We start from the raw sequence: 27,634 nt of genomic DNA on the forward strand, positions 1-27,634 counted from the left end.
CTGACCCTGCAGCTCTGGTGACCAGGTTCTTCTTACACCGTGAGAAAGAATTCAAGGATATGACAAATGGCAAGTAGGAAAGTGCAAGTTTATTAAAGGAAAAGTACACACTTAAGAGAAAAGCACATGCAGCCCAGAGATAGTCTGCCCTGAGCTGTCCAAATTATGGGTTTTTGCTTTCTTGTGTGTGGGGGTGTGTCCTAAGGTTATCCAGCCTTCCTCCAAGTCTTGGCTTCTTTCCCATGCCACCTGGAGGGTAGGAGGTGGCCCAAGGCCATTTATCTTGAATCCTGGCCTTGGCTCATTTTTCAGGCTGGGGTCTCACACTTGAAAGCAAAACAAGAGGGCTGAGTAAGGGACTGAGTAAAAATTCCGGAGCTGCATCCTGGAGGGAAGTAGAACTTCCCTAGGCTAATTATCCTTCTTCACCTTGAGAACTTCCATTTTGGGGAACAAATACAGGAGAGAAATAAGTTAAATATCAAAAAACATTCTTGATTGTCAGGTACTGAAAGGTTAATTGAACCCAAAGTTTAGAAGAAATCAGAATAATCTTTTGGGAATCTTAAACACACACACACACACACACACACACACACACACACACACACACCCTTGTGTACTTTACAATATTTTGATTCAGAGCTTTTATCATGAAGGTACATAAAGTGTCAGAGGTAAAGAGGTCATAAGAGGTGAGCTCTCAAGCAGACTGGTGTTTTGAAGTTGAATCCTTAGAACAAATATTTAAAGCAGGCAAATGAATGCCCCCAGTTAATCTACATTGTGAATATAATTTAGGAGCACATTTAGTTTTAATAATGAATAGGTAAAATTTACATGGCAAGCATCTGCAAGTTTGCAAGTGACTGTATGTATTACTGTTTTCTCTGTCATACATGCTGACCCAGGATAACATCAGCTTCACTCCATGGAGTGCCCTTAGAACTCCTGTATTTGAATTCTACTCCTTGGCTTTTTTCTACAGCTTTCCTCTGCTTCTTTTATTTTATTGTCAAGTGTAACACTTGATCCCTGCATTGATCCATGAAATGTGCTAGTTTTAACTCCTTCATGTGGGTTCCCCCCCCCTGACATCACTTAGTGTGTCCAGACCTATAACTTGATGTAGATTTCAACAAATTATAGTCATTGTATTCACTCGTATTTATTTTCTGTTCAGAAATATATTCTCTAAGATAATGTGATAATGCTCCTGGTTATGCTAAATAATCCTAATGCTAAAAAAATAATCCTAATGCTGTTAAGTTTCTTGGCCTATGTTTTTTCTTTTTAATTTTGAAAGAACAAACCTATTTCTTTTTTTCATTGAAATAAAATTTCCCTGTGATCGTTTAGTTTTATATCCTCTTGAACATAATTTAAAGGATGTACACCTTATTTTAAATAATACCACCTAAATTTAAATAGTATTACTATGATTCTTTAAAAAATCGAATCTATAATTCAAATTGCTACATTTCTGAGGCTCTGTATTCCTTGGGGAGAGAAAGTAATGTGTAAGTGTGGGAAGGTTTTAATGACTGAGACCATGGGAGCTTTACATTCATTTTTACACTTTCATAAATGCTATAGTACAGAGACTATTAAGATACAGTAGCAGCCTACAAAAAAATTCTTCTAATCATTATAATTTACAAAAATGAAACAAACATACCCATTTAACAAGAACATTACTCTATCATACAATGTAAACATAGATATGTATATTTTATTAAAAAGACTGTATGCTTGAAAGTGAAACATGTAAATAAGCGGTTATAACAAGACAGTAAAAATAATACCATAATAAAATGAAATAGAAATTGACTTAAAAGAGACATGGAAACTATGTTACACCTGTTTCTGAAAGATTATCATTTTAATCACCTTCTCATTTTGGTGTTCTCAGTGTTTAAGGGCATGCAGTCTTACCGACCTACAGCCCAAAAATGGTTATTAAGATTTTTATTTTCCAATATCCAATGGTTTGCTGGACACTGAAACTTATGTTTTAAAAAATCTAACTTATTTTCTTCTGTTACCCTGCCTGAAATACTCAAGCAATAAATGTACATTGAATGATCTAGTGACCTCAAAGTAGTTAATGATGTTTCCCTGGTTCTCTAACGTATGCTTAGGGAATACTTTAAAACCTGGCAAGACAGAGAATATGGGTACTTAGATTTGGGAGATTAAGACAATATGTAAGAAAATTAAATTCTCATTAGTTATTTGACGTACTCTTATTATCTAGTGGTGTTGCATTCTGGGGCGATCTAAATTCCGATGTTGCCCCAGTGACATAAGGGCATCCTCATTTCTTCCCTGCCGATGCAGCAAAGAATTACAGGTCATCAAGGTTTAGAAAAAGCAAGATTTATTAAAGGAATGTTTTAGAAAAGGTGGGACATGCTAAGGAAAGCTATAGCCCTGTGGAACTTGGGAGATGAAAAGATAAAAGATAGAGTACACTCCAAGAGAGGAGCAGGTTCTTAGCGAAGAGGGCTGTAACAAAGCAGAAGTGAGGTCAGTTTATATTTGGGCTATGATGGGAAGTCCTAGATGATCAGTAAGTAAGGTTACCTTAACTGACAGCTGGCTGCCATTTAACACTTTGCCTATAGTGCATTTTCTTACCCAGAATTCAGTCTGTTATAATTAGATTCGTGAAATTCTGTGCATAAATATGTTATTAAGATAGTATAATGAGGCTGGGGTTATGGGCAGGTTAGGGTAGTACTTTCTGTGTATGAGTCTGAGGCCAGATTAAACTAGCTATAGATTTATGGTATCCCCGTCCTTTGTCTCTCAGAAAGCAAGAGGGATTCATTAACTACCAATGGGGTGTTTTTCGGGTGGTTTCTAGGCTGGGCCTCATTTCTTTGTTCCCCTATCGCTCATGTCTGACTAACTACTTAACAGTGATACTAATCTTATAATAATATACAAGTATGTGACGGGTAACAAACATGTTTTATTACTTATGTTGTTGTAGTCGCCAGCCCCTGATAGACTACTGACCACCAGAAATCAGTGAGTTATAGGAAACACACTTTATTCAGCCAGCTGGTCTGCCAGGGGTACATAGACCCCAAATCAAGCGGCCCTGAAAGGTAGAGTTACAGGGTTTTTAAGTCCTAAACCCCATTCTTCATCCTGTTTGAACACACAAGTCTATTTTTCTTCTTTTTACTGTGAACCCACAGGTCGGTTGTGCAAACAGGGGTACAGAAGCAGAAAGATTATTGTGAGAGTATTATGCTCCCATGGGCAATAGCCAAGCAGTTATTTATCAGCCAGCACAATGTCGTCTTTTACATATCGTTATATGGCTACATGACTCAAGCCATAGAAGCTGTAAAAGAGATTTGTTAAGTAAATATTTGTAGATTTAAGGAAATTTACTGTATAGATGCTATAATTTGATTTATGCAAGAAATTTTAAATAATGTACATTCAATCAAAAAATTGTGAGGTTGAACTGCTTTTCAAAATATAACTGTGCAAATCTTTACTTCTTTAAAATTACTTTGTCTCTTCTCTTTCTCCTTAATTCAAACTGGCCTTGGGCTCACTTGCATCTTTTCTTATCCTTCTGCAAACTGCAGGACCATTCCCTCAACCATTATTAAGCCCTTAGGTCAGCATCAAACAGTCTTAGGAACAAAGCCTTAGGTCTGTTGAATGCAGAAACAGAGTTTCCTTCAAACTAAAAATAACATTTTGCAGCTTCACACCCATGAAGGAAGATGGACCCTACCAGCATCCTCATGAAACCAGACAGAACGACACGATGATTGACATCAGGACCTGATGCAACGATCAACTGCCTCTTACTCTAGCCACAACCAATCAGTAGAGGCTATTACTCCAATTCCTTTAGTTACTAATGAGTTTTCCCCTATATAACCTATCCCCTAAAGGTCATCAGGGAGCCAGGTCTTTGAGCACTAGCTCACCTGTGTTCTCTTGGCTTGGCACCATCTCCTTAAATAAACCTCTACTTTCTTTGCTACAAACTCCTGTCTGTGTCTCTTTTGGCTATTGACTCGTGCAGCCAAAATGAAACCCTTTTCAGTAATAAAAGTATAGGTCACAAGATATGTACAAACAGGGCATATGATAGACTAAATATATATTCAGAAGACAACAGTAACTGTGTTATTGAGACAGAAAAGGGGTCCATCTGCCTATGCATGTCTAAACCAAAGAAGAGATATATGCAGCTTTTTCAGCAAAGAAAATAAGGTTTATTAGAGAGGCGCAAGTCCCGAAGACATGGGAGGGCTATAGCTGAAAAGCCTGCTAGAGGCACAGAGCTTCAAGAGAAAATATAACAGAAGTAGACATAGAATGTAAGAATTCTAACATGAATTTGAACCTTTTATATCTAGACCACGCTTGGAAACACCCATAATTGACACTACTATTGAGTCATTTGGCATCTTAAACAATGCCTTAGAAATCTAAGAACCTTATTTCTTTGGGGCTTTACCACCCTTAGTATGGTCAGTTAAACTTGTACATAGTAAAATTCAGATCAAGTAACTCTGAAGGTTATTTTAATTATGAGACAAGGATTTAGCAAAGACAACTTCCCTAAGTTTTTATTTTTTATTTTTTTTAATTATTTCAAAATGAGAAGCTAGCAGTTAAGTCATACTCAAATGGGAGATTCAGAGACTACTTTTGAAATGCCAAAAGAAAAAGGGACTGAGGCAGGAGACCACAAGGTACCTCTAAGGTCTGCCCATGTGATCCCATCTATATTCCAATTTGAAAGCAATACTTCTGCATTTGCTCTCTCTCCACTGAATTTGGTTTCACTTTGGGTAGGCTATCAAACATATTCAGCCCTTAAAATACATAAACTCTGTAAGCAGGCAACACCTATGTTTGAATCTTAGTTTAGTTCTTACTAAGTATACAATGTAGGGGAGGAAAAAACAATTTTCCTTTTACCCTTCTAAATTCTTCTGGCTCATCTAATAATCAAATTAACATGAGATAGATTAACAGGAGAAAATAACCAAATTTATTATGTATTAACTGTCGGGGATAAAAAATTATCCTCTACCCGTCAAGGTTCTTCTGGCTGGATGAATAATCACATTTACATGAGACAGATTAGTAGGAGAAAAACAGATTAAAGTTTAATAACATGTATACCTCCTGGATACATGGGAGAAACCCAGGAAAGCTGAGTAACTTGCTAAAATGGCAGAAGCTATCATCCTAAATACCACCTTCAGCTAACTATAAAGGAATGTTAAGAGTGGGGAATCAGTTATGGGATGTTACCAGGAAAAGCATGGCTAGCAAGGGTTAGATTGTTATGCAGAATTAAGTCTAAGCTTTCTCCATTCACAGGGAAGACAGGCCTCATGCAGTGAGGGAAATACCCTTACAAATGGAGATTTTTCTCACAAATGTAAATGTCTTTTAGAAAGGGTAACTTCTATTTGATTTTCAGAGCTTCTCCCACATCTGCAGTTTCTTAAAATTAACCATCTTAAATTAATCAATATCCCAAAGAGGAATATTTTGGGATGGCAAAGTCTGCTCCTCTTCAGTGCATAGAGGGGTTTCATAAAAATATAGTGAGAGGAGAGGAGGCATCTGAAAGTAAAAATAGATGCAAAGAAAAGGGCCTGCAGAAATAACCGACTCAGCTGGTTAAAACTGTTCTCTCTTCCCCCACATTCTGCCGTATGCTCTTCAGTTAACAAGTTTTCCACAGCTGCATCCCCCACCCCAAGGATTCTCCAGCTCCTTCCCTATCTCTGTAGCTGTGTATGAATGTCAAGACTGTGGGAAACTGTTGTGTTACAGTAGGAGCTCAGCATTTGGATAAGGAACCCACTGAGCCATGGGACATCAATGAGTGCTGCTCCAGGTCTGTCTGTAAGCTAGGAGTCCCTTCTCTTTGTTCAAGAATCAGATAAAGGTGCTGTTAACACCAAGGTTTCAGACTCTACAAAACAAATGACCCGTAAGACCAAGGGTCTGGAAATTCCTCCCTTGCAGCCCCCCATCGGAAGCTCCCCCTCCCCACTCTTGAGTAAGGAGGGGCTTGTAAAACTTCAGACAGAGGAATCACTCGCCCCTTGCATGGACGCTGCGAGGGTATATAAGCTGTAAGAAATCTAACCAGGAGAGATCGTGCTTAGGGTCTGCTTAATACCTCACTCTTCCGAATTCCTCCGTTGGGGGTCGCTTCCTACAACAATAGGGCCCCTGTCAAATTGAACAGTTAAGGCTTATATGCCATTCTACACTAAGGAGAATGAGGCAGGGTCTAGGACTTCAAAGGGAAAGTAAGAAATTCACAGGTAGGTGTTGTGGTGTGTTCAAATCTGAGACCCATGAAGCCAATTGAGATTAATTATGAGCCTTTATTAGCCGGCCGGCGACTGACTCTTCCCACTAGAAAATCAACCCTGAGCTTTCAGAGGAGGTAGCTTATAAAGCCTATAATTACATTAAACAAGCAAGCAGGTTTACAGTAGCAGAAGTTAGCCATTAGCATATCTTTGCACAGAATATCTCCTAGAGCTACAACCTGGTTAAACATTAAACAAGCAAACAGAAGTTGGCCATTTGAAAATTTTCTCCCCTTAACAAAGGGAAAGAGCAAATTTTGGTAAAAAAATTGTCAGGCCACCCAGAAACAATGGGACAGAGTGGGGTAGACTGGCAGATTTTGCTAGATTTTTTCTAGTCTATCACACTGAGTTCATATTCTGATGCCAAGATAGCACCCTTTCAGCAGGTTTTCTATCTGAATTCCTTTAGGCAGGTAAAAGGGGAAGTTCAAAGGATTTGTTTGTTTTTCTTTTGTTTTGCTTTTTCCTGAGTCTCTTGTTTCTTAAAAATAAGCCATTTAAAATAATCAATATCCCACAAAAGGCATATGTTGGGAGGCAAAACTCTGCTTGCCCTCAGCAACAGACAGGATAGTTTAATTTTTCTAAATCTCAGTTTTCTCATCAGTAAAATGAAGATAATATCTTACCTGCTGCATAGGGCTGTTGGAAGGATTAAATTCAAGAATGAATGTCAAACAATTGGGCCAATGCTAGGACATAGTCAAAGCTCTAAAATAGCAGCTATTATTATTCCTTGGATTTTTTTTTAACATCTAAAAGGCGCTGCTTGCACTAGCAATAGCTTTTTTTTCCCACTGAAAATAATGATTAAGTTTTTCTCTACAGGAGACTATCAGTTCTTATAGACATCTCAAAGCACTAAATCAGATTTTCAGGTGTGCACTGTATAGGCTAAGGGGTGTGTAGGTATTTGAAGATCACTTCTTTCTTCCAACAAACTTATGCCGTAGATGTGGAGAAAAAGGTCACATTAAAAATCACATATCTCCTTTAACTGAGTGCTAAATCGTGCATTGCAGACTTGAGGTACTGTTAAAGGAGCAAAAGGGATCTGTCTGCCGGTGCGAGTCTAAGTCAATCAGATACTGCAGGTTTTGCCACAAAGAGTAAGTAAGGGTTTATTGGACAGTTGCAAGTCCTGGAGACACAGTTGAGCTATCGCTCAAAGGCCTGACATCCCAGGTGTCTCAGGAGTACAGATTATATAGGGAAAATCAGTAGTCATGGAAACTAAGGTAAGAGAGGAGGCATCTGAGAAATGTAAAGGAAAAGGCTTGCAGAAATGGCCCACTCAGCCACTCAGTGGGTTATAGATTAACCACACCCTGTAGATCTTTAAATGGCCTACTGGAAACTCTTATCACACCTACATGAGAAAAAAATCTGTAAATAGATAGGACTGGTGGTCCGGTAATTCCTTCCCCCTTGCAGCCCCCACCCAAAACTCCCCCTCCCATCCTGAGTCAGGAGGTGCATGTAAAACCTCAAAGGAATCACAGGCCCCTTGCGTGGACACTGCAGAAGTATATAAACTAAGAAATCTAACGGAGGCAAGCTTGTACTGTTAACCCCACTCACTCTGCCAGCAAAAAATTCTTCCTCTAACAAAGTTGTCTGAGCATCCAATTTTCTCCATTGGGTGTCATTTCCTGTAACAAAGGGAGCTGGAGTCTTGGATGCTACTGATTGGATAGGGTTGGGGTAATTGATCATGTCCCTCAGGTTCTGAAATCAGCCATGACACCATCCCTTCTGGTCCTGGGCTGGTGGGGGTGTTTTGCCTACATGGGCCTGAGGCTGAAATACATCTAAAGCCAAGCTGCTCTTAGTTTAAGTGAAACATATTGTCTTCATGATCATAGTCCTGAAGCTTTATTCTTAAAAGATTTGACTTTGACCTGGAACCTTATGTCCTAAGGCTTAATGGTTAAGGGAGTAGGCATACAAAGGTGGAAGGATTTGGTTAGGAAAAAAAATCAAGTGAGTCACAATGTCATTATCCAGGCAAAACTTCTTGAACCAAAGAAAAAGCTATAAGCAAAATCTGAGCAGGATTACAGTACCACAGATGTTAGAAACTGGTGGGACTGATATGTGTTATAGCATCCAGGAAAATCTTGATAGAAAAGGCAAGATTTGAAGTGGGCTTTTAGAGATGATTATGGTTTGAATAAAATAAAAATAATGAGAATATTCTATAGTGCTGCAAAGTGGAGGAATTGTGAATGATGTAAGCAAAGTCATAGTAAAGAAAACAAAATGGCATTTGTGGGGTGGGAATAGCAATCAGATTATAAGGACAACCTGCAGCAAAGGTCTCATTTTTCTTCTCAGACAACTCCCCAAAATTACTGAATGGTGGGATTGCTTGGCACCAAAGAGCTTAAATTTGTTTCCTCCCTGCTACGTGATTCTGAAATATAAATGCTAACACCTAGAGAGTTGCGCTTTTAGCTTACTGTGTGATTCCATAAGGGAGCCATTAATAATGTCGGGATGCATTAACAGCCTGGAAAGGAGAAAAGCTTTAGATTTGAAACATTCATGACAGCACCTGAAATAAATTGTTAGCTAATATCAGAGGAGTGGTAGAGTTGACATGAGTTTTTTCTGGGCATAATTATATCATAGCTTTTCCAATTTTATGTTAAGTCATTAGCCACTCAGGCTATTGACAAGTCTAAAATAAGATTTTAATATTTATTCTGGATAAATGAAAATGAAAAGAATAAAGAAGGTTGCAAGTAGGCTTATTTATTTCTTAAAGCATGACCTCAGTTCCTATGCAGCTTAGACCCTGATACAGTCAGTAAGTGAAAGTATATGATTTTGGTTTAAGATCTCACTTTATTGAGAAATAGCTTTATGCCCACCCCAAGAAATGACTTCTAAAAAAATGCCTAGTTAGATACAGTTTACCATACTTTATAAAAATGAATTGAAACAATTTGCAAGTTTAAAAACCCAGAAATGTTGATGACTTTATTGCTTTGAACTAATGTACTATGGATTTCACTGGGCAATTAAAGTTAATGGAGGGCAATCACTAGAAATTGGGATATTCGAAGTGAGATAATATCTCATTTTTGTATGGCAAAAATCCTGAACATATTCTGAAATATAGTTGTGCTAAAACTATTTGAAATCATTTTTAAGCATAAGAAAAGTTGTTTTAAAAGAATAATATCTGTGTGCAGAAAACACAAGTTCTTTTTTTCTTGTAATTTGTACACCAGATAAAGTAAAAACGTATCCTTAAGATGGTTTGAACATGTATACTTACAGTGTCCCCTGGAACTAAAGTTGTTCTTTCGTTTTCTAATTTTCGTTATGTATATTCTTCATTTTGTCCTAAAAAGTTTCTGTCTGTGCATATGAACATGTATCTTTCTCATGTTGGAATTCAAGTGCATTTCTCTTCCCAGAATTCCTCTTGATTTGGTGAATATGGATGCTGCTAGAGTCACCAATTGAGTTGGTGTCTAGGTAACTTGTTCCTTTACTTTTTGGTGACAAAGCAACGACAGGAAAATGTTGCTGTACAACTTACCAGAGCTATTGACAAATGTTCTGCCACTGTCAGTAAATATACCAGAGAAGCCACACACTGCAGGACACTTCAATTTGATTCTTTGTTGCTAGTCTTACCACAAGAGAATATGGCTCTGCAGAAAGGCCTTGAAGTACATTAGTCACTGTTTCAGGACTTATTTTCAATCTGCCACAGCTAAAGAATAAGGTCTGGAAATACAGAAGGTGGCAACAGGGAATAAGCAGTAAAATCACTGCAATTCTTTGTTAACATCTGTGAGTATGGAGAGCAAAGATAGCAGCTTTAGGCAGTTTTCAATAAATATTTTACTTCTAGTAGAGAATTTGTCTATGTATCATAGATATCTTTATCCAGAGTAGAAATAGAAAGAAGACTCTAAGTCTTTCACTAAGTCTGTCTTAGTAGAGAAGAGAATTTTATTTTTTTAGTATGTTTTCCAAAATGTGCCCATTTGAAGTACCAGAAGATTAGAAATAAGCTCTTTTTCATTGTTTACTAACTGAAGAAGTGAGCTAGTTGGGGGAAAAACTTTGGTCATTAAAAAAACTAATTATTTTGTGTAATATTTGCTATTTTATAGCTGATGTTCTGAGAAACAATGCCAGATTATCTAGAAGAAAGGGCATTCCCTGAAAATTTCTGTTCCATTTTATTATTATTTTATTATTATTATTTCAAACTATTTAATAACAATAGTAAAAATGTCAGTAGGAGGCTATGTGGGAAAACTGGGGGAAATTTCATTCTAATATAGAGACAGCAAGTGCTAAGATCATTTGTATGAGGCCTATAGGGCCTTTAATACATTTGTATTTGCCCTTTGCAGCTGTGTAGAGATATAATGATAATGTTAGTACAGTTAAATATATAGTTTCTGCTCTTTGGTCAGGAACAATTAGTTGGATGAGATTCTTACAAGTATAAACAAATTTTCTTGTGTATGAATATGTATGTAAAATAAGAGATAGCTAGGTGTATGTCAATTTTAAGTTTTTATGGACATAGGTAAACTTCTCCCCAAGGATGTCACTTGGCCCTGGGATATCTTAATCCACAATGCTGTATTATTGTGCATAGGCTCATGGGGGCATTATGGACAATCTCTTGTGTACATCTTTGGGCAGAAGAAAACAAAGAATACTCATTTTATTCCAATGTAACTATGTAGAGCGACTTCTAGCGTAGGCTATATTAGAGATCTGAGGAACTATGAGGAGGGCAAAGGTCCACATAGAGCTCCAAATGCAGTACCAGTTTTGTGAGGAATGATAGATGAATACTTTTGGGATTCCTCCATTCTGTGACCATGATATATGTCACAGACATTATTTTTTGCATGAATCAGGTGTCATTGATGCAAAGTTTCTGTAGTTTAAGATGAATGATGACAGAACAGATTCATGGTAGCCAATATTATAAAAAGCTATGCTCATTGTGTTCATTTCTCTTCAAAACAATGAAATAGAATGGTCAGTGGCAATAAAGGCAGAAAAAAGGGATACCACAACTGTGAAGCAAAATTGCAAAACAAGACTCCTGTGCAGTCATAACACTCAACTAGAGTATATATTGTCATGTACCACACTGAACCACTAAATGGTACACTCAGCAATTTTGATGATTACATGTTCTCCCAAATTTTGAAAGATACCCCAAATACTTTGTATATATAAAATATTTAAATGTCTCTTCTGACATTCTTATACATATGCAATATTTGTCCTACTGATAGCCCTCTATAGGTCAATTCATATGACTCTGCTTGCCAGTTAATATGATTTTCTTATCCTTTGGGGAATTGCATGTGTGCATTTGCTGGTGCATACATGCACTTACTTTTTTTTTCTTTTTTCCAGACCATATAGATATACACAATGAATCCAAGATTGACACTGTGATTGAGATTCACAACTAGGATAAAAGTCGCTCATTCTGACATTCAGGCATGCCCTAAACATAGTTCAGTAATAAAATTCAACTCAATCTCAACTTCCTACCTATTCCTATCCATTGCTTCTTTTCATTCCCTGCACCCTAAATCTACCTAACCCTTCCTAGAGTATCACTCCATTGTAGTCTCTTAAGTAATAACTCATACTATGGATTGCTTCCTTTTATTTGGTAATATTATACTATTGTTATGATGCAGGGCAGGGCAAATGTCCTCTGAGTTGGAGATTCAAGTCCTGCACTGAGTGAGAGGAAGGGTTCTTGACTGAGCATGGGAAAGAATTCAAGTGCATACCAGAGTCAGAGTCAAAAGAAAAGTTTATTAGAGAAGGGATAACATTCCATTGACAGAGTGTGATCTCCTCTCAGAGACAAAGAGTGAGAGAATGGAGAAAGATAGAAAGAAAAGACTGGGAGAAAAAAAAAAAAGATCGAAAGATAGACAAAGACCAAGACCACAAATGTTTGGGGAATTGAGTTTATGTATCATTCTTAGTGTCTATGAATTACCATTTAAAGACTTTGTTTACCTATTTCCCTTTGATGGTATGGGTATACAGTCTGAAAGCTATGGGTATTTAGCGTAAAAGGCATGGGTATGTAGTGAGAAAGCCTGCTGACTATTCCAGCCTTTGCTCCATAGGTTCCCCATGGTTTTTGCCTTTAGGGAATGTTTATTTTGTGTTGGGTATGACTTAAAGACTGTTTTCCCTTCACATTATGGATAAATGGTTTGTTAGTAATCCCAGCAGGAATCTTCCTTTGTTCTGTAGATTTCTCATGGTCTGGCAGCAACACATTGCAGCTCTGAATACAGCTTGATTTAATATCCAGTTCTCATGCCTCCTCCCTACATTAGTAACAATCTATGATTTAATTGATTATGTTTATATTTCTCCTATTGTCAAACTTAGTACCTAGAAGCACATAGTTCTTTCTCTTTTGTTTGATAATATTGCAAGTATTATGCAAAACTCTACATGATATTAATTTAATATGCAATTCCTAATAAATTGCTGGAACAATATTATAGGCCTAGGTAGTAACTTAGACATCTCCTTGTGCTTTGCTTGTCATGCAAGGTCAGAGCAAATTTCATTTTAACTATAAAATTAAAACACCTATGAACTGATCTTTTTACTTTTTTGTTTAATTTCACTCTATTTCGTTTTGTGTTTTATTGTGTAAGGACAATTCAAATTAATATATGTTATGTTATGTTGCATGTCTGTGTGTTTTAGTTTAATAATTCAAAAAATAATTTTTGAATTATTTTTTAATTTAAAACCGATATAATGAAGAATATACATTAAAGCTATGAATAGTTTTGAATCCATAGAATTGTTATACTGTTCACAAGTATTTCAAGTATGTTTGAATCTTAACTGGTAAAGGCCACTGTGGGTCTTCGATGCAAGAGTAGTGGTCTTTAAATTCTACATTTATTACATATATTTTGCAACGTACTTTATTCCTTTGTAGTAGTCACTAATTAAAAAAAAAAAAGCAGTTCTCCTAAATAGAGGGGACTTCCAAGTTTATGACCGACCACATGAAGACTTACTGGTTTCAATTTTCGGTAGCGGTACTTGGCATGGTTTTAACAGATTTAATTTCATAGAATAATACAATATCTCTATATCTAATACTTGAAGATGCCATCAAGGAGCCAAGACAGTCCAGATAATTCAATAATATTGTTATAATTAGTGAATAAAATGGGAAAAGTACTTCCTCTTTTTTCTAAAAAAATAGATGTTCTTTTTAAATACATCTTTTGCTTTTCATTAGCATAATCTTTACAGCATTGAATAACACATTCTATATTTTTGCCCATCTATGGCATATCAATATTTACATAAAAGTTACCTATAATGAGAAGACTGGCAGATAAAATGATAACCATAGAGAGTGCTTCGACAAGATGCTCTGTGATAAAAGCAGCCAGGGTGGGAAATGTAGGGGTTTTCCCAGTCATACCAGAGAGAATGAAGAAAACAATATCCCTGTGTAGAATTATACAGTGTTAAGGCATGACCACAGGTATTCTATGCACTTTTCTAAACCAGAAAGTATCAAATCTAACATATAAGGTAGTTTTATCATGCATCTTGATATTGGCAGTAAATATACTCATTGTGGTTTTTAGATCTTAGGCTCTCTTTCCCAAGGACCATGTGTTTGTGTGTGTGGGTGGGGGGGGGGGTAGTGTCTGTGCGTGTGTAGTATCGCTTAATGGCAAAGCTTACAGAATACGTAGAATACTACATTGTTTGCTTTAAATGAAAGAATGAATGATGCAAAGGATTACTGTACTGATATTTCAGCTCAAGCATTTATGTTTGGATAAAACTGTCACTTTCTTAGCTGGGCCATGGAGGATCCATCGAGTTTAACTCAAATTCTCAGAAGAAAAAAAAATCTTTTGTTAAACCATATCTTTATTAAGAATTGTTATATTAAAGATAATAAAAGTATTCTTTCTCCCACATGTTGTTTTAATTGTAAAGGAAAAAAATTTTATAAATTATATGATACGTTCAAAATGTATTCGAATATGTTAGAGAAGAAACTTTAGATGCATGAATTTTTTTTAAACCGAAAGTCCACATGAATACAATAAGAAAAAGAAATACAAGCATAAAATACTTTTCTTTCTTTTTATATAAGTATATTATAGTCCATGAATCCAGTAGCTTACTTACATAGATGATTCTTGGTTATATTCTTGGATTTTCAATAGTAATCCTGAGAATCCTTGAGGCTTTGTATGGTTGGATTGCATTGAATCCTAGCCATCAGGTCCAGATTACAATTTCAGTGACAATGTTAATTCTTAACCAATTATGTAAGAGTTTTGACAAATAGCATTTCTTAATCTTAGTACAAATCTCTTCTGATAAAGATAGTAATAGTGTAAGTGGTAATATGAAACGATACAAATAAAATAAAACAAAATAAAATAAATAAAATAAAATAGAAAGTATTTTTTCCCTTGTAATACAAGAGCTCTAATTTTGCTTTGGTTGCTGGGTAAACTTTCAAAGTTTTCTGCAGATGGACTTGGTTATATTAATATCATTATCGTAGAAAATGGTAACATTGGTTTGCAACTCTGGAGCTTTGATAAAGACAGCAAAGCAATCCTTCACCATTGAAAGCTGTATTTATATTCCTTCTTCTACAAGGGGGAGAAAAAAAAGAGTAAGGGGTCACTTATTTAAAGAATCAGTTTGGAAGTCTATGTAGTAGGATCATGTTTAGAGAAATCCAGCTTTATACTTGCTTGAACTACATCTCGAAATTGAATGATTGTTGACAAACAATACCCGGCAATGCACCTCAGAATTGCCTGTCATCCCTCATGTGCAAAATTTTGTTTTCCTTCATCTGATAAACTGGTCAACTCAGGATTGTATTGATGTATTTCTTAAGAAATACAGATAACATTGGCTTAGATGACCTAACCAGCTTCTACCTTATTACCATATACTAATATATCCGCATGCTGAGGTACTTGTAATAAAAATTTCTTTATTTCTTATATTCAAGCAAGGTAATAATCCTTATTAAAGATATTGTTTTTCTCACAATTTTAATTGAGAAATATGAGACTTTTGCTTTGCCAAATACATGTTAAGTAGTTTTAAGTACTATAACTTCTTCAAACATCTGAAGATCAAAGAATTCATGTACCACGGGGATTAATCAAGTTAAAGTATGGTCAGCTGAAATCTGAGAAACAATTCCAAACCCCCTACCTGAAGTCTTAAATAAGTAGTATTAAGTGAATGACGTTTGAAACTTCAAGCTGGGTAAGTGGTTTTTGTTTGTTTGTTTATTGGTTTGTTTAATGAAAAATACTTTTTCTTGATAATTATTTTAAAATTTATAAAACTAGCCTTTGTGTTACTTTTCTAACCAGTTCCTCTCATGACTCATTAAAATATTTTTCACTTTTTAAAATTATATCTGACTGCTGTGATACCCCACTAGAATCACCAAAGAATGAGTTAGTGACAGGGAATATGTACAGGATAAAGAAGCAAATTTTTTTTAAAGGCTAAACATTATTTCCCAAAGAGCTAATAAGAATTTAGCTAGCAAAAACAAACAAACAAAAAAACCTGAAAGGTATTGTCAGGGTGATGCTGGTGATACTGGCCATTCTCACTATTTTGCCATCATGAAATTCTTGAAAAAAATCGATTTATTTTGGAAATCATAGCTAAGATAAATTTTTTTATTGGGTTAATATGTTGGTACTGCTTAATAGGCCCATAAAGAGAAAATAAATTTCCATTAAATGGTCTTATTAAAAATTGTCTGCAATATCCAAATGAAATAGCTATTTAGATGGCTTGATACTCAGAGAAAGTATCAATAAAGGGATCTATTTATTTATGTTTTAATGAAGACAGTTTGGGCTGGGCAAACATTTTGACAAATAAATGCCAATTTAAAATCCAACTTAGAAACCATAGGTTTCAATTCCTTCAGAGTTGCTGGAAAAAAAAAAAAAAAAAGAAGAAGATACCAGCCGTGATATATCCGTAAGGTTGGAATCTCTGTAGAAGGTGATTCCAATTCTGTTTTTAATTGATGCTAAAGATCTGAATTTTATTTGTAGAGATCAGCCAATATTCCACTGTTAGTTTTCACTTTTATTCAGTCGTGCATAGGTAACTTTCACGAAGAGCATACTCTTCTATTTTAACATTAGGAATAAATACACTCAAGATGATTGTTGTGAACCTAGAGGTTAGAGTTCCTCTACAGGTAATCAAATATTTTAGTAATTTTTAATGGAATTATGATTTAAACAAAAGTTTTATTTATGTTTAAATCATTAACTATGTTTTAAATCTATGTAATAATAAAGTATTCTGAAAGGATTTCATGGTTCTTCAAATTTGCAATAGTTTATTCTCTTTTTTCTCTTTTCCAGATTAAATAAATACATGTTATTTGATATTTTCTTCTATATTTTTTCTCTTGATTTACTTATGTTGTATACTTATTTCAAAAGTGGCGTTCCTTTTATTTTTCCTAGTAAAGAGGTAAAGATGGTCTTTTATAGGAAGGGGTCCTTGGTTTTCAAAAACTATTTCTAAAATTGGTTAGTATAGTGACATATCCTTTACCATTTACCAGAAATTTGTAATTAGATTTAGATGAGAGGATATGAAATCCATAAGGATGAATAACTTAATTAATTTCTTTAACATAGGCAGTATAGCAGGCTTTGGAAGCAGAAGGACTTGTTTTTGAATTCATTTACTCATTATGAGCAAGTTGTTTATCTTCTTTACTCCATTTAATCACTTAAATTTGCTGTGTTTTAGTTAATTCATCTGTAAAATGGGATAGTAACAGTTCCCAATGCAGAGGTGTATTTGAAGAGTTGAATAAGATAATGCATGTATAAATTTAACATGCCTGGCACAATGTACACTCTCAATAAAAGATAAGTCTTATTCATAATAAAGTGTTTTCTTTCTATTATTACCATAATCCAATTGTCAGTACAAAGTTCATAAATTCAAGAGGCATTGTAAATTCCTTTTAGGAGAATGTCAGTACTCAGTAACTAATGTCAGTACTCAGTGCTCAGCTATAATGGGTACCTCCTTAATCTTGTCTTACTCTCTAAGAGTTCCAATGCAGCGATTCCCTCCAATCTTTAGTTACATATTTGTTGTTTCTTTTGGTTTCTGGGCACATATTTAATTGCAAATGATATAAGAAGTTTATCATTCTATAGAATCATTTATGCCAAGGCATGATTAAAACAAATCAGCAACTTGTCGATGCAGAATGACACAGCAGCAAATAGTTTGCTACTTCGGAGCAGTAATGAGATTACTTAGTGATGGCATTAATCTGTGGTAGAGTGTTTTACTTACATGTTTTCACGTTCCCATCTGTCACATACAAAGCAAGCTTATTCCAGTATTTTATCCATGGAAAGCTCGTATGCTGTAACAAGTGTTTTTTCTACAAGATAAACTTCCACATCTTTTGAAGAAAACAGCTCAGCCAAAATTTTACGTTTCTGAGAATCATGGGATATTTTTACAATTTTTAGAGATTTTTGAAAACTAAACAATTTAAAAAAGATAACTGCTGTTATCTTGATAACTTTGACTTATTTTTTTTGTGAGATTATAAGACTGAAGTAAAGGCCAATTTTCACGTGTGTGTGTGTGTGTGTGTGTGTGTGTGTATAAATACCATGAATATTTTACATAGACATCTGGTTCCCTATGATTGTATTATATAACACTGTTATTTGTGTATAACATCATATTCAATAAGCAGTGGCATTATGCATGATGTTAAACAGAATTCAGACAGATACATACATTGAAGTCCTATTTCTTCCATTGACAAGGTGACTAATTTGGGGTGAGTTAAAGATCAGTGAGCTATACTTTCTTCATCTATATAGTGGAAGTTAAAGAAAACCATCTCTTTGAATTATTGCAAAAATTAAATGAAATAATATAGTCATAGCAAAGACTCAATAATGTCTGATCATTTGTAAGATCTCATAAATTCTAGCCATTTCTCTTGTTTATAATTGCTGTTGTTGCCGTTGTCTATCCATACAATTAAGTAGTACACAGCTGTCTGGATTGGGAAAACAACTGTACCTAACTCTTCTCATTATGTGAATATGCATATAAAATACATGTAAAGTACCATGTTTAATAAATAGTAAGTGCCCAATAAACTGTATTTAAAAATATGAATACTGTACATCCCTTACACACATATAGTCTTCAGCAACCATTGGTTGAGACTCATGTCCAAACTGTGGCTGGTGATTCACATGTACTCATGACAAAGCATACCAGTTATTATTCTATAAAAATAAATTAGTTGGTTTGCTTTTTATATTTACTTTATGTCCATATATATAGCTGTCAACTTCTGCATGTCTTGACATATGTGTTTTATCTCTCTTACTTGTAGTCATTTCACTTCATCTCACCAGATATCACCTGCCTTTATTTTCATCCATCATTCATTCCTTAGTCATTTATTTTCCACATGTGTCTCATATATTGGAATTTGAAATAAAAGTTTCTGAAATGAGAAAATCACTCCTTATATGTTGATTCAAGTAGCAAGAAGATGAAATCTGTATTTTACATTTAATATGCAATCTGTTACCTGAAAAGGATTCTGTACATCACTGACATTTGGCCATTTCTTTTTTTGGTTGTTTGTTTAGTTAATTCACATATAGATTGTGGCTTTGGAATCTACCAGGCATAGATTTAACAGTAATATAGATGGTTAGTGTTATGCAGATGCCAAATTTAAAACCCATTCTGTAGAGAAATAAACTAGTTTTAAATGGGAATCACACATGCTTTGCAATGTTCATGTACATTTACTTTCAGTTTTAATATATCTAATTATAAAAATTAACTTTTTTTTTGTCTATGAGATCTTTTTAAAAGATCTTCACTGAATCATGTAGCTTGGTATTACTGACTATACACATTACTCTCATTCCAGACAACTATTTCAATCTTTAGCTCATATATTAACTGATACAACTGTCTGATTGAACATTGTAATATAACTCAGAGCACTTTATTTGTACTTCCTCATGCACCGCACACTGTAGTTATTTATTATCCTCTCTTATTCCTTTCTGTACTCTCTGGCACATGCTCAGATGAGTTATGCTTAAGATTATTTAGTAACATCCTTTATTTTTCCACTGAGACCAAAGCTTATTGTTGTAAAGGTTAACAAGCCATTTCTTCAATATTGCTCACCCTTTTAGATTTTTTTCTTCTTATCTCAACATTTAATTTAAAAAATGTTCAAAAATACAACAAAGTTGAAGTAATGTTACAATGAATACTTGTAGAACCATTTATTTAGTTTTCTGTTGCTAGCTAACATTACTTAGTGGCTTCAAACCACACATGCATTTATTGTCTGACAGTTCCTGTAGGTGGAAAGTCCAGGTATATTATAACTGGATTCTCCACTCAGGATCTCAACTAGGCTGATATAAAGGCATCAATCAGGGCTGCAATTCTCATTGGGGGCTCACAGTCCTCAAAGGTACACTAGTTGTTTTCAAAATTCATTTGCTTGAAGTTGGAGAACTGGGGCCCCTGTCCACGTTTAACTGGTAGCTGTTGGCTGGGGACAAGTCTAGAAACCATCTGTGATTTCTTAACACATGCGGTAGCCTACAGCATAGACAGTTCACAGCATGAGTGCTTCTTTTTTTCAGCACAGCTTCTCTGCATCTCTCTGACATCCTTTGATCAGCTGGAGAAAACCTCAGCTTTCAAAGGGAGAGCCACCCAGGATAATCTCCCTTTTTTTCATATAATGTACGTGATCATAAATGTGATATCTCATCGAATTTGTAAGTTCTACCCACATTCGAAGTACAAAGAGTTTTTACAAGGGTGGGAATTGTTGGATACCAGCTTTGAATTCTGCTTATTTCAACCCACCACCTATATTCTATCATTAACATTTGTTGCAGATTTAGTATAGACACAATAAAATTCACCCATTACCTCTAAGATTATAAAACTTGGATTTTAAATTAAAGTTTTACATTTTTAATAATCATTTGGTTAATTTTCCAAACCATAATGTGGGTATAATGGTCAAATATGTGGTTCTGATAGTGGAAAATTATACAGGTGTGTTTTAAGAGGTTGCTGTGGAATTAATTACTATTTTTTAACACAACTTTTCTCAATCACTTAAAATTTGCCATTTGACTAGAAGTATGCTAAAAATGTCTCCATGTCAGACAACCACAACTTAATACTGGCCTAAGGTGTTTTTGTTTTCTATTAATTTCAGCAAATATCTTGAAATTATGATTAAGAAGATAAGTTGTATATATATTTTTAATGCAGATTACTCTGCCTAAGCAGAATGTTGCTCAGTATATATAACATGCAGCAATGAAAAAGTATTACTACTTTTAATGGTATGCATTAAAATATAAATGAGAATAGTGGTCCAAATAAATTCCATCATGCTTTGAGCAAAGTTATTATAAATTGGGGTTACCTTGCAAAAGGTAATCAAGAAGACCTGTTAGCTCTGATGTTTACTGAGTACCAACAGCAATGAATATAGCTCTAAAAAAAGTGGAAATATGTACCATATTATTTTTTCTTAAACAAACTGATAAATAAAATTAGAAAGAATAAAATGAATGCATTAACAAAGAAATGGTGTGCAGTGACATGAAAAGCAAGATATTTTCTCAATATATTTATTCTTGTCACTTATAGCACACCTCTTAGATGTGCTACAATGGTACCCAAATCCAATCCTTCCCATGATGAGATTTTTTCAGTTTCCTGATTAGTCTTAGTTCATTTTCCATTTTTAAAATTTTCTTATGTCTTTTCTTAAAAAAAATGCATTAAAAAATCCAGTTACCGAGAACCGAAAATTTGTTATAACTATAAAAAGTGAGCATACCTGTTAGTGAAAGTCTATTGCACCAGAGAAAATGATTATAGCCAATATATTTTGTCCCAGACATGGCAACTTATGAGTTCCTAAAACTTCTGCTTTTCCTTGATTAGTTTCTTTTGAACTAAAGAAGACTTTGTTTTCTAAATTGTAATTTTTATTGAGATAATTCTGGATTTACATAAAGTTGTAAGGAATAATATAGGCAGATTCCTTTGTGTCCTTTACCTCTTTTCTCCTAATGGTAACATCTTACAACACTGTAGCATAATATCAAAACCAGGATATCAACATAGGTACAAATCATTAATCTCATTTGGATTTTACTAGATTTACATACACTCACTTGTGTGTATGTGTGTATTAAGTTCTGTACAGCCATATCACATCTTTATGTTAATGCATCTATCACTTCAGTCAAGCTACTGAACAGTTCGATTACCAGAACCTTCCTTTCTCATCTTCCTTAACCACTCTCCATACTTAATATCTGGCAGCCACTAATTTGTTCTCAATTTTCATAGTGTGGGGATCTTAAAAATGTATATAAATGAAATATGGTTTGTAATCTTTTATAATTTATTATGTGACATTGGTTAACTAAATCCAATAAGTTTCAAGTGTACAATTCAACAGTAAGGCATATATATATATATATATATTGCATTGTGTGTTCACCTCCCATAGTTAGATTTATTTCTGTCACCACATATTTGACTCATTTTACTCCATCTAACTCCCACTTCCCCCCCACCCCCATCTTCTGGTAATCAGTAATCTATTGTCCATGTCCATGAGTCTCTGTTTGTTTGTCATGTTTGTTTGTTGCTTTTAGGTTTATATCCCATATATAAGTGATATCATGTGACTTTCAACTTTTTCTGTTTGGCTTACTTCGCTTAGTATGATTATCTCGAGGCTCATCCATTTTGTTGCAAGTGGCAGTATTTCATCTCTTCTAATGGCTGAGTAATATTCCATTGTATATATGTACCACCGCTTCTTTAGCCAATCATCTATCGTAAAACACTTCAGTTGCTTCCATGTCCTGGCCATTGTGAATAATGCTGCTATGAACATCAATGTACAAATATTCAAGTATAATAGACAATTAGTTGCTCATATTTACATTGTACAATTTAATGAGGGTTTTTTCCAATTATAGTTGGCATGCAATAATATTTTAGATTCAGTTGTACAGCATAGTGATTAGAGATATATGTAACTTACAAAGTGGTCACATGTCTGAATCAAGTACTCCTCTTCCCCCTTACATATTTGCTGGACAAAATATTCTTGGTTGTAGATCCTGGGTTTTCAACACTTTGAATATTTTGTGCCAAACCCTTCTGTCCTGCAAAATTTATTTTGAGAAATCAGCTTTCAGTTTTATAGGAGCTTCCCTGTAGGTAACTAATTGTTTTTCTCTTGCTGCTTTTAAGATTCTTTGTATTTAATGTTTGGCATTTTAATTATGATGCACCTTGGTGCGGACCTCTTTGGATTCATTTTTTAGAGGCACTCTCTGAGCTTCCTAGAGTTGTATGTCTATTTTCTTCACCAGGTAAAGGAAGTTTTCCATCATTATTTCTTCAAATATATATTCAATTTCTTGTTCTCCCTCTTCAGGAACCCCTGTAACACAGATGTCACCCTTAATTTGTCTCATAGGCACCTTAAATTATTATTAATTCTTGGTTACTTTTTTCTTGCAGTTCTGGTTGGGTGTCCTTGGCTTCCCCATTCTCTCTATCAGTGGTTTGATCCTTTTCTTTCTCCACTCTGTTGATTCCCTCTAATATCCTCTTCATCTCAGATAATATATTCTTCATTTCTGACTGGTTCCCTTTTACAATTTCCATTTCCATTTCTATGTTTTTCTTTAATCTTTTTGTTAGAGTTCTCACTGAATTTATCTACATTTCCCCTATGTTCATTGAGCATCTTTATAACCAGTGTTTTGAACTCTGCATATGTTAGGTTGCTTGACTCCATTATTTCTGGATCTCCCTTCTGTTCTCTTAAATGGTTTCTGGTTCTTTATCTTCCCATTTTGACTGCCTTTCTGGATCTGTTTCTATGGACCAATCAAAGTTCCTAAATCTTCTGGTCTTATTCACGCGGCTTTGTGTAGTAGGTGTCTAGCAGCACAGTCCTGAGAGGGGTTCAGCTGCAGGCCAAGTTGAGCCCTAGCCTGTGTCCCTTCAGGGCCACCTGTTAAGATTCAGCAAGGGATCCACAGATACTGTGCTTATAGTTGCCTCAAGAAGCCATGCCAGAAACCAAGATTAGCTGCCACCAGTGTGAGTTTTGGCGCAGCTCAGCAAAGTGGCACAGGACTCACCGAGGGCACAACTGAATGCAGCTTGGGTGGGGCAGAGAATTGGGGAGGTGGAGTTTCAGGGAATCATCTGGGTGGAGCAACCTGTGTTTTACAGTTTGATGACATCTCAGCTATGGCAGCACTGCATCTGCGCACTGGGAGCGGGGAGGGCCAAACAGAGAAAAAAATAGATACCACCTTCACCTTTGCCAGGAGAAAGCCTCACCTTCGGTCCTCATTCTGACTACTCAGTGTCCCTCTGTAAGTCCCTGGTGTCCCCTGAGCAGCTGATCCAGCATTCGTGCTCAGAGCAAGCAGGTCCACCACTGCAAAAGCCCACTTGTGGACTTTCAGAGGCATCTGCAGCTGCCGTAGCTTCTGTCCCACTCAGTCACAATGGACTGGGCATCCTTGCATCTTCGCCCCTTCCTACCTCCAATCATTGTAGTGTGATTTCTTATTTCTCTCCCTAGCTGTAGAACTTCTGTTCATCTAGACCTCTAGGCGACTCTGCTTGCTGTTGTCTCTGTGTTTCCATCTCGATGTTGATGTGCTATTTTGCCTGGTCTCCAGAAGCTTGAATTTTTAAGCATACAGATGTTGTATATGTTTTGACAGGTCTATACATATTATTTCATTATATTTAAAAAAAATTGTGATTGCTATTTTATTTTCGATTTTGATTTATACATGCTCATTTTTGGTATATAGACATATACATTATTTTTGTGTGATATATTTGGTGATATTGTTAAACTCACTTAGTTCTGGGAGGTTTTTTTTTTGTATATTCCTTGGGATTTTCTAGGTAGACAACCATGTGATTTACAGATATAGGTTGTTTTATTTCTTCTTTTCAATCTGTTTGGTCTTCTTTTATTTTCTTGCCTCATTGTAGGGCTAGTACTTCCAGTACTATTGAGTAAGAAGGCTGAGACTAGATATCTTTGCCTTGTTTCCAATAACAGGGAAATTGTATTCAATCTTTCTCAATTAAATATAATGGTAAGTTCTTATTTTTTTTCATAGATACTTTTTATCTTGTGGAGATAGTACCTTCTTATTCTTAATCTACTGTGGATTTTTATGATGAATGGGTGTTGATTTTTTTTCAAATACTTTTTTCTGCATCAGTTGATGTAAGACCATATGATTTTCCTCTATTGCCTGTTTAAATGGTGGATTACATTGTTTCCCCGATGTTGAATAACTCCTACATACCTGAAATGCTCTTGGCAATGCTGTAAAATTATTTTTATATATTGTTGAATTTGATTTGTTAATATTTTGTTTAGGATTTTTGCTTCTACATTCATGAGAGATATTGATCAGTAGCTTTATTTTTTTATACTGTCTTTGTCTAATGTGCATATCAGGGTAATAATAGTTTTATAAATGAATTGGAAAACATTCTTGCTTTTCTTTTTCTTGGAATCGATTCTTTAAATGTTCGGCATAATATTCTAGTGTTCTAATACTACCATTGCAATTTTTGAACTTTCCCCTTTTACTTGACTCTTGTTTTGGTATATTTACTCATTCCAAGAAAACATACCTATATTAAATTCTCCTTCTTTTAGCCATGGACTTATTTATAGATACAATGGGACAATTCTGACCTTTTAATGTTGATATGCTATGACTTGTCAACGTGTTTTTGTGATGAAACCAAAAATCAGAGTGGTAACACCTATGAACAGCATGCTATTAAGATAAACTTTTGGAGATTACTAGCAGGGCTGATGAAAATTTATTTTCTGCCCTTTCTTGGAGTAAAAGAAAATAACTAAGGTTGCCATAACAGTGAAATTAAAAAAAAAAAGGTTTTGGTGCCCCTAAGAGTAAATTTGACCTTCATTTGAAATTAAATTAGGTTTTGTTAGAGCATATCTAATGATTTACTTTTGATCTGGCTTACTGTAGACTATTTTTAAGTTTTGCTATCTACCGGTATAGTACTGGTTATAAAATATTTTGTATTCTGTTCTTTCCATGTAATGATTACTTCTAGCTAGGTGATGGATGTGAATAAAGGGTGGAAATTATAATTTGTTTTATTAATAATATGGGTCCATGGATCCACTGAGATTTTAGACATGTATCTAAAAGAATTACACCATTTTTTTATTAGTCACTGCATTCTTAGTGCTGACAAGGTCTCCTTCTAACAATAGATCTAATCATTTCAAGATGAGCTACAATTAGAATGAATATGATAATGAGCTCATCATCTGGGCCAAGATTCTGATCCCATGAGCCCAAGATAGAAACCTCTGTTTCACTACTGATTTAACATTAGAGGCCAGGCATTAAGTCATGTGGCTCTGGAGATTTATAAATGTTTAAAGCCCTTAACAAACTTAGCCTTTTACTTTTGGATCATAGCCACCAGTTGAATAAAATGTTTGATTTTTTTTTAACTGGGACCTTATATACTTCAGGTGAACTAGATCAGTATTAGATAGTTTTCTATAAATTATTTTTATAAGGTAGTCATTCACTTGGGACCCCAAAGCAAGAGGTTTCCCTCTCACAGCCTTTTACTACCACTCAAGGCACTTTCATATATATATATATATATATATATATATATATATATATATATATATCAGCAATTAATTAATTGATCACTTCTAAGTATTTTTAGAAATTGACTTTGTCAATAGATTGTAATATTCTCCATTGTTTATCATAGCGTTCTTAAGGGTTCAAACAGTGCATAGTTCAAATAATAATAATGATAATAATAATAACAATAGTACAGAGTATTTGTTGAAAGCTTGCTGTATATATGACAGTGTGTAAAGTACTTTACTGTATTAACTCAATTAGCCCACAAAGATATCCTATCATATAGCTGCTATTTTTAACATGGATGTTTTATAGATATACAGACTTGAGCATCAAGTAGTTAGAGTAGTTAAGCAACTTGCCCAAGGTTACACAGTTAATAAGTTGTGGACCTGAATTTTGAGCCAGGCAGTCTACTTCCAGAGCCTTTGATCTATTATGTACTATGCCTTGCACGTAGTAAATGCTCAATAAATATTTGTTGACTGATAAAATTCCATAGTTAAAACTTCAAAGAATTACAACTCTCTCATTATTCTAAAAATACTAACAATAAATAATCAGCAATACAAATAAAAACATCCCGAATACAGAGCTCTGCTGAGTATTAACTTGACCAGAGACACAAATGGAACTACTTGCTGTTTTATGTTGAATTGGAAGCTGAAAATAACGTCAATGTGGCAAAGTAGGAAAAAAATGAAAATCTACATGATAGATTCATAAAGCAGTAAAAAATGTACAAGCCTAAAATATTTTAGATAGTTAAGAGCTAAATACTGGGGAGGCGCCTGAGGCGGATGAGCCTCTAGAGGAATGAAATACCTTTTTAAATAAAGCACAGACCTTATCTTATGCAGTTTTAATGTAAGTCTTTGATAATTCAAGACTTCATGGATCACTCAGGAGGAGTGCTTTTATTTCTGTATTATAGAAATCTGGCAGCATCATAGTTTTTGGAGTTGAGTTGTGGTAAATATTAATTGTGCCTTTAATCAACATTCACTTCATATATCTGCTAAAGCTATAAGTAAGTAATTAGAAATTATTCTCTGGGAGATGAAATTATATAAGGATACCCGTATTAATGAAGAAAAAGCTGCCAAACTATTTTGATACCACAGGTAATGTGGTTATCTCATATTCTTGTCTCTACTCCCTTATGAAGACTATAATTTCTTTAAAGGCAGAGATGGCTATTTCTGTCTTGGCAATCACTGTATCCTTAGTAAGTAGCCTGGTGAATTAATGAATGAAGAATGAATGAACAAATTAGAAGTAGTGTAAGAAACAAAAAAAAATATTATAGGCTGTATTTCCTCAGAATTGTCACACTGGATAGTCTTTCTTACCCTGAAGGGA

At 34.9% G+C, this 27,634-nt stretch overlaps 1 protein-coding gene across 8 annotated transcripts in view; it reads left to right on the forward strand.

Moving 5' to 3' along the window:
- The window catches only part of PCDH11X (protocadherin 11 X-linked), an 802,247-nt gene that overhangs the window by 388,677 nt on the left and 385,936 nt on the right, over positions 1-27,634 (forward strand). The window contains exon 6 of one of the 8 annotated variants that reach the window (XM_036226758.1): positions 9,818-10,565. The exons of the other annotated variants lie outside the window; for them this stretch is intronic. Coding sequence (XP_036082651.1) covers positions 9,818-9,829 — 12 coding nt within the window. The 3' untranslated portion in view covers positions 9,830-10,565. Of the gene's footprint in view, positions 1-9,817; positions 10,566-27,634 lie in introns of those variants that run through there. 8 annotated transcript variants of the gene reach the window in all.

This window comes from Rousettus aegyptiacus, unplaced genomic scaffold (assembly GCF_014176215.1).
Source record: "Rousettus aegyptiacus isolate mRouAeg1 unplaced genomic scaffold, mRouAeg1.p scaffold_m13_p_9, whole genome shotgun sequence".
NCBI lineage: Eukaryota > Metazoa > Chordata > Mammalia > Chiroptera > Pteropodidae > Rousettus > Rousettus aegyptiacus.